Genomic DNA, 11,825 nt, shown 5'->3' on the forward strand with positions numbered 1-11,825 from the left:
CAGTTATCACAGTTCCACTGTAGTAACAACAACTAAGTATGGCATTTTGTGGGAAATGTTTACCATGGTAAATTTTTGCAAAGGTAGTTCTCAACACTATGACATGAAAACGATATTTCCTTTTTTTCTGTATGATCTCTTTTCATGTCTGTCTCTTCCTCAGATCACACATTATGACAGCACATATGATGAGCTCTTTCAGGAATAATTATGAGAATATATGTGCGCATGTCCTGTGGCATCTCCTCTGGACACAAAAAGAGGCAAAATGTGCACATACTCTCTCTCTCTCTCTCTCTCTCTCAATAAGTGCTGTTATCAGGTAGCTGCTCTGACGTGTGCTGTCTCTGTGGTGTCTGAAGTAAAGACAAGGTAAAGGCTGTAATTAATCCACTGAAGGTAAAGGACAGATTCTCTCTCTTTCTTTCTCTCTCACACACACACACACACACACACAAGCACTTTTCCAGCAACACACTTAAAATTTTCACTGGCCAAGCTCAATAATTGTCCTCTATTATATTGTCCTGTGTTGTGAGATCTGCTGGTCTGTCTCCCTGGAGCCAAACACTCACAGCGAGACATTTTGGAGCACTGTGTCAGATAAAGGAAATATTTTTTTTGTTGAGCCTAATTATTGTTTCATGTCTGAGGAGTTAAATGGATATACAGAGGATTTATTTTTGTAGCATGTTGTCTTTGTTGTTGTGTTTTTTTTAATGATTCCTGATTTTTTAAAGATGCTATAATCTATAGTTTTGTAGCATTATAATGTTTTTCATTCCATTTTAATCTTTAAGGATATTTCTATTTGTTCACTAGGAAAAATACTGATTAAGAGCATGAATTTTTGCTATTTTTGCACTGGGGAGAGAGCTTTGCATTGAGAATGGATGAGTATGTCTGCATAGTACATTAGATTCTTTTTTTCTATCAAAGAAAAATCAAAGAAAATCCATGATACATCCCCTTTAATGTCTACCCGCTTAGACAGAAGAGGGCACCATGAGATTATGTATGAGCGTGTGTGTCCTCTTTTGTACCTGATAGTGCATGAGAGTGTTGAGCCTCTTCCAATCATTTTCAATCTTAGTGGTGATGTCTTCATCCTGCAGGACCACTCGGGCCATTCGTCCCTGACGCCACTCTGAAGAATCAAACATTTGCCATTAAAACAGACACAGTGAACCTCCCCCAGCTCAAAGCAGATTGATTTGATCCAAAGCTCTGAATGTGTCTTTTCACATGGGTTAGAAATGTGTGTGTATGCGCGGTAGGGTATAATTAAATGCTAAAGAGAGAGCTGATAGGATATAGACAGGCTCAGAGTGAGAGTGATCATTGATTTTCTCCTCTGTTGAATGGGGTTTATTAGTTTACGTGGTTGCCAAATGCACAGATGATGCCTGCAGAAACCTACCCCCAACACACACACACATAGACACACACAAAAGCAATGCCAGTTCTGCAGCTACAGAGACAGAACATCATCATGGAGGAGATTGCTCTGGCCAAGGTGCTGGAAGGATGATTTGCACCGCTGACAGGGGGCTTTTGTGTAGCGTGTGTGTGAGATGGGCATTTGTGTGCCAGAAATGAAATGTGGAGTCAGTCTGTCAGCGCCGTCTGTCAGCTTTTACCTGGGTCACACACTCACACACACCTGCTTGTGTGTGTGCAAAAAGTGTACATTTCTATCACTGTTTATGCATTTCAGACAATGTGGAATCAAATTAAAATAAGTTTACATTTCTTTAAAAAAATGTGAGGTCATTATATATTGAAATGTATCAATAAAAAAGCTTTTCTGTGACTCTTTCTGCAGGTTACATTGTCATGGCAGTAGGTGATGACTTTTTTTGTTATTAGTGTGTCATTGAATCATTCATTCAAACCATTTTGTTCAAAAATCACAGATTCATTCAGAAATTAAACAAGTGACTCTTTCTGAGTGAGCAAATAAATCATTCATCCAGCTGATTCTTTTAAAACACTGATTTATTAAGGAACAAAACGTGGTTGTCTTTATATATTTCAATCACTAAATTCAAAATCACTGTTCAATCATTTAGAAATTCAACAATTGTTTTTTATGCGTGAGTAATTGAATCATTCAAGTTAACCGATTTGTTCAAAAGGACTAATGCGATCAAGAATATATCACATGACTATCTTTGTGAGTGAGTCAAAGAACTCATTCACTCAAATGATATGTTCACGAAAAAATATTATTTCAGGAATTAAACAAACGACTCTATGACTGAGTAACTGAATCATTCAGTCAACCGATTCCTTCAAAACGCTGAACAAAAAGTGATCATTTTTATACTGGGAATCATTAAATCATTCACTCATACTATTCAATCAGAAACACTGATTTATTCAGGAATGATACAGGTGACTCTTTATGAGTGAGTAACTGAATCATATAGTCAACTGATTCCTTCAAAACACTGAGAAATTAAGCAGCAAAAAAAAGTGCAGAAAGAAAGAATCTGTTCAAAAACACTGATTCATTCACTAAATGATTCATTCAAATGATTCATTCTGTTGCGCCTTCCTTTTTTGGGTGAAAAAAAACTCAATATTGTGTCTAAAATGTTAGTTTCTCATTTTTAGCTTACATTTTGAAAGCAATATCACACTCGTGTGCACACGTTAAACTCACCCAGGTCCATGTCCACAGCTTTGGGTCTCTGTGAATACGGCATATTCTTATACACGGCATCCAGAATCTTTTCTTTGACCTGCGTGATGGTGTCACAGTTCAGAACCTTGACTGGGATCTCCGGGCTGTTCTCGTTCTCTGGGTTGACGCAGTTTAAGATCTGGAGGGAAAAAAAGAGAACAAGGATAATGAGATGTTGGGCTGTGGTCGGTGATGCCGTAGGTGCGGAGCGTGGCTCTGGAAAAGGCCATTTCCTGGCCCGAGAAATCTAATTTCACACCCTCTGCAGGACCCCAATCTCAGCCTTAGCAGGGTATGAGAGACTAATGAAGACTACCCTCCTTCGGCCAGACTGTCTTGATTTCAAACACGCACACACACAAATGTCTGGTCAGCTATCCTTGTGGGGACTCTCCATAGGCGTAATGGTTTTTCTACTGTACAGACTGTATTTTCTACACCAACCCTACCCCTAAACCTACCCCTCACAGGAAACTATGAGAGTTTATTAGATACTATGTTTATTAGTGTGGCTATGAGGGTGTGTGATGCTGACCAGTGTCTTGTAGTCAATCTGTTGTCGAATGAGTTTGTCCTCACTGAGGGAGTATCGGGCTTCTCCGGTGATGGCGTCTATTGGGCCTTTTTCCATCTGCTGTTTTATAGCACAGTACAGCATGAAGAGAGGCTCACCTGCACACTCCTGTAGACACAGACACCAACACACATTATTATGATTATTATTACTTTATCACTTATACGCTGACTGCTCTAGTGCTGTTTGAAATATCACACTAGCATACTACTATTTCTGCAATATATAGTATGTATACTACCATTCATTTAAAAAAAAGAAAGAAATTAATACTTCTATTCAGTAAGGATGCATTGAATTGAATTGTAAAGACATTTGTGGTGTAACAGGATTTCTATTTCAAATTTTATATTAAATACGAACACAATGAAGTCATGTGGCTAATCAATCAAGATCATGTGGCAACAATGTACATAACAGACTACCATTTTAAATGTTTATTATTGCATAATGTGTACAGTTAGTATGCAGTATGTATTATATACTGCACATTCATGTTTACTTTTGACAATTTTTGACTAACATAAAAAGGCTTTCTCAAAAACAAATTTGTTTTAAACATTCCCAGGTTACTAACATATGTTTCTGCCGAACTTCTCACTGACTTGATTCGCCCCATTCATGGCGAGATATAAAAATATATTTTAGTTCGAGACACTTAGCAGCAGCAAGTAAACATGATATCCTTGAGCACAACTGAATGCTAAAACTCTAAAGTCCGACCATGAAGTCTAAACACATTAATGTCTTTGATATTTCTCCTACGACTGTTTCCAGAGACTCCAATTATTTGAATGAGCTCCTACAAACATACAAACTGTAGTTGATCGTGACATGACTGGCGCTTCCTGTCTAATTGGAGGCTCTGAGCCAGAATAATCTGCAGAGCGAACCAGACTTCATGCTGAGCGTCAAAAGTCTGTCTAGATGAGACTAGTACTATTACAGGAAGCCAAAGAAGCAAGTTACCTTCAAGAACTTATGAAGCAGGAAAGCAAACCAGTTGGTTAGCATCTTCTCAGCAACAGACTCGGTCCTGAAACACACAAATACACAAACATCAGCAAGTGACGTCACTTATCGTCAAGAATACCAGCATATTTCCTTTTTTTTTTTGTATAATAACGGCTGGGTTTTGATGGAGGGGAAAACAGAAAGTGTGAAAAACATTAGTCCAGACTCTCTTTGTCCATTTTTTTTTCTTTTGACCACCCCCGTCTCTTTCTTTCTTTCTGTTTTGAGGATTGAGACAGATACACAGACACAAACCCACAAATGACAAACACACGACTCAAACGGGGATCTCTAGAGTTGTGGTCAATAATTTTAGAAGAGAGAAAAAGAAAGAGCTGAGCATTTGTTGAAGACAGAGCAGGTAGAAAACAGAAGAGAGAGAGGGAAAGATAAGGCAGACAGAGGAAGAGAGAACAAACAGCACCCCGACGGGAGTGGTTAACGAGCATGAAAAATACATGAAAGGGTTATTCCCTCGTTCTGACGGCTGAGCGCACCTGTGGAATACCAATACCTCTCTTTCCCTGCAAAACATTTCTCATTTTACCCCGGAAAATACTTTTTTCCCCTCACTCTGTTTGTGGCAGTGAGTATTAAGTTCACTTATGGACAATACAAATACACATAAGCATCACAGGACGATGTAATATCAGCTGCGTAATTGTCGCAACGTTATGCGCTCGCACACACTCTGCCCGGCCGCCATGGGGACGGTGAGGTAGCACACCGGCAATTTACTCAACAGCGGTGAGAGAAAATGACTCTCTTAATGCATGTGGAAATAACTATGATTACACCGCTGAGACAGCCCGCAATCACCGAGTGTGGCGAGAGTGTGTGTGTGTGTGTGTGTCTGAGCGTGTCCACATGTGCGTATTGTGCTTGAGGGGGTCATGCTTCAGGGTCACACGTGAGAGTGAGCGCTGATCGGCGAGACGAGATGAGGTGCGTTTATAGAGGTCAGGTCTGGATGGTGATAAACCCGTAATCGCTGCATATTCATAAGACCAAGGTGAGATGACTTAGACAGTTTTTGAAAGAAATCTCTCATGCTCACCAAGCTGCATTTATTTAATCAAAAAAGTGGAAAGTTATTATGGAAAAATATTACAGTTTAAAATAACTAGTTTCTATTCTAATATATTTTAAATGTCATTTATTCCTGTGATGGCAAAGCTGATTTTTCAGCAGCCATTACTCCAGTCTTCAGCGTCACATGATCCTTCAGAAATCATTCAGTATCATCCACGTGATGTCATTGCATTTTTGAAGAAATAACTGGGATATATTACTTTATTGATTTGTCTTTCCTATGGGAACTGACAAATATCTGCTGAAAAATTTAACTAAACCTAAAGATATGTTCTTAAATCAAAAACAGATTTATTGCACAAGACACATTGTCTTAAAAAGCTCAAGTCACAAAACCATGAAAAACAAAGATATGCTGCACAGGACAGTAAAATATAAAACATATGTACATAAAATAATCAACAACTTAAAAAAAACAGTGAAGATAAAATTCAAGAACGCATACTGCCCCCTATATAGTTGCCTAGAACAGGTTAGTCCAAGCTGATTTAAGAAGTTGCTGAAGCGAACTACTGGTTGGTGAAGACATGGCCTTTGTAATTATGATTACAATTTTTGTAATCATATCCCATTTTTTTTATCCCATTTTGGCATATTTCATTGGCATAACATACAGATTTGGAGATAGACAGAAGCTATACTAGAAAACAGTCATGATGGCCATTGAGTGGATGGGCTGCTTTAAAAAAAACAAGCTATTAGCGCATTGAGAGGTTTCGGGTTTGTATATTCAGGAGTTAAGAGTCCATTAACATAAAGATGATATGATTTGCATTATACTGCATTTGTTTTTTTGAGGTATTCACCCATCTGGGTTAATGCATTAGCGGATGATAAATGCAAATTTTACTGAAAGAACAAACATGGCTGTCGAATAACGAGGCTGTCAAATTATGCTTATTTAATAATGGTGCATTTTAGTGAATAAATCAATAGCAGTCTCACACAGAGATGAAATGAGAGAGGCGAGAGGAGGGCAAATAGAAGGAGTGATGCAAGATGGAGTGAAATGAAGGAAAGTCGTTTGTGTTTGTGTTTGTGACGAGAACGCCAGTCATTCTGTGGTTCTTCTTAAGGACAGTGTGTTTTATTCAGCAGCGTGTGTGGCGTGCTATACAAAACATTGTCATGTTTATATATTCTCTTTTAAGCCTGTTAACTTTCCTTTGCATCCTACCTGTTTTCTTAGAAGGAGTGATGCAAGATGGAGTGAAATGAAGGAAAGTCGTCATGTTTGTGACGAGAACGCCAGTCATTCTGTGGTTCTTCTTAAGGACAGTGTGTTTTATTCAGCAGCGTGTGTGGCGTGCTATACAAAACATTGTCATGTTTATATATTCTCTTTTAAGCCTGTTAACTTTCCTTTGCATCCTACCTGTTTTCTTCTGGGCCTGTGAGCTGAGGGACTTTGGATGCAGGAGCAAGAGGAACCTGTGTGTATTTGTGCACTGATGCGTGCATTCATATGTGACACTCATTCAGTGAGTGTGTTTGTGTGAGTGTGTGTTATGAGCTCTGACACACACATACACTACGCGTTTGATGCTGGTTGCATCAGGTCTTGCAAGAGTGTTTCCTGTCTCTTTCCTGTCTCAGTCAATCAGCGATCAATGATGGACGATGACGGACAAAAAAGAAAACTTACAAACAGGGGCTGAATTAACAGTTACTGGACTAAATTGACTTCCTTTCAAAATGCAGTATCCTCGTGAAACTAGTTTATTAGAAGCATCCGTTTCAGTGCTTCTCATAAACTAGTTTCACAAACGGCTGGAAATGAAGTGAAATTGGTCAGGAATTTTCAAATGCACTCTGGAATTGGGCACTCTCCTGGCGCACCGACACACTTCATATTGCAGAGTCTCAGAGTCAATATCTGGCTTCAAAATATAATTCAGACCCACAGAAGTCAATCTCCAAAATCTCTTAATTGCTTTAAAAAACTCTTTCGCTACCGAATCACTATTTTCTTTCACCAGGAAGCTCAAACACATTGCCTGTTCATCCGCCGGTGAGAGAATGAATGAACAGAAAGTTAATAGTAGCTAGGCTATTTGAGCACCTACAGTAAATGAGTTTTTGCATCCTCTACAACTTCATCACACCAGGCTTAATTCTGCCTCCGTCCACTCAGAAAGAGGGTGCTTTTCCTTCCTCCTTCAGCATTTTTCTGTCTTTTTGCTTGCTTTCTTTTTTAACAGAGTTTCATTAAGGAATTGGGCACTCTCCTGGCGCACCGACACATTTCATATTGCAGAGGCTCAGAGTCAATATCTGGCTTCAAAATATAATTCAGACCCACAGAAGTCAATCTCCAAAATCTCTTAATTGCTTTAAAAAACGCTACCGAATCACTATTTTCTTTCACCAGGAAGCTCAAACACATTGCCTGTTCATCCGCCGGTGAGAGAATGAATGAACAGAAAGTTAATAGTAGCTAGGCTATTTGAGCACCTACAGTAAATGAGTTTTTGCATCCTCTACAACTTCATCACACCAGGCTTAATTCTGCCTCCGTCCGCTCAGAAAGAGGGTGCTTTTCCTTCCTCCTTCAGCATTTTTCTGTCTTTTTGCTTGCTTTCTTTTTTAACAGAGTTTCATTAATGAACATGAGGGTTTTATTAGCTATTAGCGTACTTATGAGTTGTGTATGTGTCTTAAGGCGGGTAAAGGAATGCTTCACTGAAGGGGCGACACACAACACAATGTGTCTCACTAATAGTCCATTCCGAGGCTCTGTGTGCCTGCAAATCTCATTAGGTGAAAACATGTACACACACACACAAACAGCAGCAAGAGAGAGCCTGAGGCCATGGAGCCGTTCCATTTTTAGCCACAGTCCTCCACAGATATTAACATGAGGGAGCAAAAGACAAATAAGAAAACTCAAAAATCCCATGAAGAAATAATTTGCTGTTGTGGCCTAGTGGCTAGCGCGGAGTCGTGGTGCTCATGTGGATGACAAAAAAGCTTGAGAAAGAGCCAAAAAATATACTATAATAACTCTGTAACCCAGCACAAATATTACCTGGCCAAGAAAATAACAACTTTAGACAAAAAATGAGGTAGAACGGTGGAATCAGATGCACCAAACCACAACAAAACACAAACAAAAGCCATGCACTATACATGCAGAGCTGTGGCTGAGTTGCAGGCGATGCTGGTTCGAATGCAGCCAGCAACCTAATCCCCCATCCCTTTTCTTTCTCCCATGTATTTTTCTGTCTTTTCTCTAATGTCTCTGTCAATAAAGAATGGCAAAAAGCCACTGAAAGCTTTTTATGCACTGCGCGACTGCGATTTGATTCATTGTGGCTTTCCCACTGAAGTGATGAATCAGTCTTCACTGAAAAAATCACATTCCCCTGCTGATCCTCATGGAACCAGAAGCCCACAACAAGTCTGAGTCTTGTGTCTCCTTATATTCCATAATCAAATAAAGATAAAAAAATAATAGACAAGCAAATATTAATGCCAACTAAGCTTTAGGCTATTTGAAATGAAACGTACAGTCACTCTGATGACCACAGAGACCAGACAGGCCCTTGTTATTTTTCACAGTCGGTTATCATTAAATGCAAGTGGGTCACTTTATGAAAATAAATTAGTCTCTCTGTTGATATTGTCTGATTCTTAAAAGATGTCTCATTTGCAAGCAACTGCCCTACAGGCATCTTTGACATTCATTATTTTTCTTAACACACATGAACGTCCTTTGTTCCTACTTCAAGAATATGTAGAAGGATCGCACACTATCAAAGTAGCTCACTCGGTTATGATTGTCAGCTCAAAGTATGACGATGATTTTAAGCTGCAATACTTGTGGTTCTTTACATGTTATTAACCCCTTAACAGTCATCCACATTTTTGAAAATTCCAGAGAAAGTGCACTGTACAAACTTAAATTATTATAATTCATGAACGCGTTTGAATACAGACCTAAGGTTGGTCTCTTTTTAAAGAAGACAATTAGCAGAGTATTACAGAAGTGAAATCATTTAATAAATTGAAAGTATAAAAAAATTATAGAAGTTTAAATTTACTGTAAAGAAAATGTATTGTACTATTTTTATTTTATTTTATATAAAATAAATATTTTTAAAAATAGTTAAAAATACAAAATTGCTATAAAATTAAAGCCATATGTCTACACAAGTTGTGTTCCAAATTTTAAGTTGATATCAAAAAAATTGAGGTTCATATGCAATTTTGTTTAGGCGTTATACCAAAAAAAGCCACCTGGTGCCACCCAAACTCCATTGATTTTTTTTAATGCATTTCTGTTACAAATCTATCAATTTCTCTCTCAATATTATGTCTATCACAAAATAACCACCACATATGGAATCTTGAGACTCAGACCTTTCCAACAATATGTATTTTGTCAAGCTTATAAAAAGTTTTGATTCTAAAAGACCGTAATACATTTTGTAACATGGCACCCCCGCTAAGGGGGAGGAGACCGCTAAACGATTTTGAAGTACCATTTCTATGGTAACGCAATGTCTGATTTCAAAATGGTTTTCACAGGATGAATTTTGAGATTTTAAACTTGGTATGGTATATAACTTATGATGATTACTAAAACATGTGATAGGGATAAAGGCAACGAAATAAAGGCTTTTTGTGACAAAGGTCAGAACTCCTGTTATGTTGAAGATTTGTCATAGACTCTTGGTGCACTCTTGTCATAAATGAATCTATTACTGTTCCTACATAATTTGTAACAAAAAATAATGGTAAAATATCTATTTAGGAGTCTTAGACCTTTCCAATGATAATATAGTTTGTCATGATTAAATTAGGATTTAATTGTAATATAGTGAAGTAAACTAAGGCGTCCCGTATACGGGACGGTGACAGTTAAGGGTTAAAACTGCAAAAGGGATTTGGAGATGTGGCCAAGTAAATAAAAATAAAATAGACTTTTAAAAAAAAAATAGTTTTACGCTCTGCATGAATTATTAAATCACAAAGAAAATAGCTTTTTACTTCAGAACAAGAATATATTCATTTACAATCTTAAAAATTATGATTAATGTTGTTAACGTATGTTAAACGTTTGTCCATTGCAACAGAAGATACTGGTAACTATTTCAGAGACGTTTTTGTCAGCCATGTTAAATTAATGCTGTCATCAATACAAAAAACCCACAATGACACATTAAGAGGACAGTGGAATTATGGGTAAGGGTCAAAGGTAACCAGTCATGGTGTTTTGGATGTAACATCTCACCCTGAATGCCTAAATATGGCTTTTAAAGATCAATTTGTGCCATAATTCTTCACTTAATTCATCTGTACAACAGGAAATAAGACCGGATTGATCCAGAAACACCAATGAATGCATCGCTCACTGATGTGGGACAAGCTCCAGATGTATTCCATTATCCGAGAAATGTTAAGATGAGGAGCAGATACAGAAAGAGGTCACAAGAAGGGCAGGGTTTGTTCACACGGATCAATTGAAATCAAACTGCTTGAGACAGAGAGAAAATGAGAGCGAGAGAGACAGAGTAATGCCTTTTATTAAAGGAACAGAGAAGAAAATTAGTTAGATGGAGCCCAATCGATGTGGAGGGAGTGGAGGCCAGCAGTAGTTGCAGAAACGACCGTGTTCGTTTAACCGTAACACCAACAGGAAACCATGTGGCGGAATGCGATATTAAAAAAGGAAGGAAAAGATAAATGAAAACACAACAGATTTGTTGGGTTTCTAATACAGCTGCCTTGTTCTCCAGATGCTTCCTGGAAAAGTAAAGACACGGATCTGCGAACAAGACCAAAAGGAGCATGTCGAATCGATAATCTCCTAAATTCCCATAGAGAAAAAAAGAACAAAGTGTCATCTAAAACCACGGGCCCCTGATCCCCACGGCCCAGCCTGTCAGCGCGGGGGGATTAGTGTTTTGTGTTCCTAATGACAGCAGATAATGAGAGAGACGCAGCGTCTGTCACGTTAAGTAACGGCGTAATCCACATTTCCCCTGCATCTATTTACTGTGACTACTAATGAGCTGAGTCACGTAACGAAACACCAAAAATCATTCAATAAGATCGAGAGAAAGCAAACGAGGAACGGCTGTGGTGTTTGTTTGGCCTGTCTGCTTTGAATATTTAAAGTGTGATGTATAGCTGATATAGCGCCGCGGTCGGCAGGAACAAATCACCTCCAGCTAAAGCTAAATACACCCGGCCTCCATCATGTGGGGCTGTAATGAAAGCGGCCCAGGACTGTGCTTAGCCCTTGGGCAACTCTTTGTTTAATAATTATTAGTCTAAATCTTCTGAAAGACTCATCCCATCCAGCACATCATCTGTTTGAACTGTTACCCTCAGGTCAGCGGTACAGGACAATAAAAGCCAAAACAAACAGACTGAAAAACAGCACATATCGCAGGGCTGTTGAAATACTAAATGAACACTAAATGTAATGTCTCTTTTGTGCAATATTCC

General features: G+C 38.5%; 1 protein-coding gene across 1 annotated transcript in view; it reads right to left on the bottom strand.

Annotated features, from left to right (window-relative positions):
• The window catches only part of plxna2 (plexin A2), a 221,255-nt gene that overhangs the window by 17,378 nt on the left and 192,052 nt on the right, over nt 1-11,825 (bottom strand). Inside the window, exons 23-26 of the mRNA XM_016532441.1 lie at nt 4,233-4,299; nt 3,225-3,371; nt 2,669-2,828; nt 1,044-1,147 (exon numbers count right to left, since the gene is read on the bottom strand). Coding sequence (XP_016387927.1) covers nt 1,044-1,147; nt 2,669-2,828; nt 3,225-3,371; nt 4,233-4,299 — 478 coding nt within the window. The remainder of the gene's footprint in view (nt 1-1,043; nt 1,148-2,668; nt 2,829-3,224; nt 3,372-4,232; nt 4,300-11,825) is intronic.

This window comes from Sinocyclocheilus rhinocerous, unplaced genomic scaffold (assembly GCF_001515625.1).
Source record: "Sinocyclocheilus rhinocerous isolate Xijiao unplaced genomic scaffold, SAMN03320098_v1.1 scaffold905, whole genome shotgun sequence".
NCBI classification, from domain to species: Eukaryota; Metazoa; Chordata; class Actinopteri; order Cypriniformes; family Cyprinidae; genus Sinocyclocheilus; species Sinocyclocheilus rhinocerous.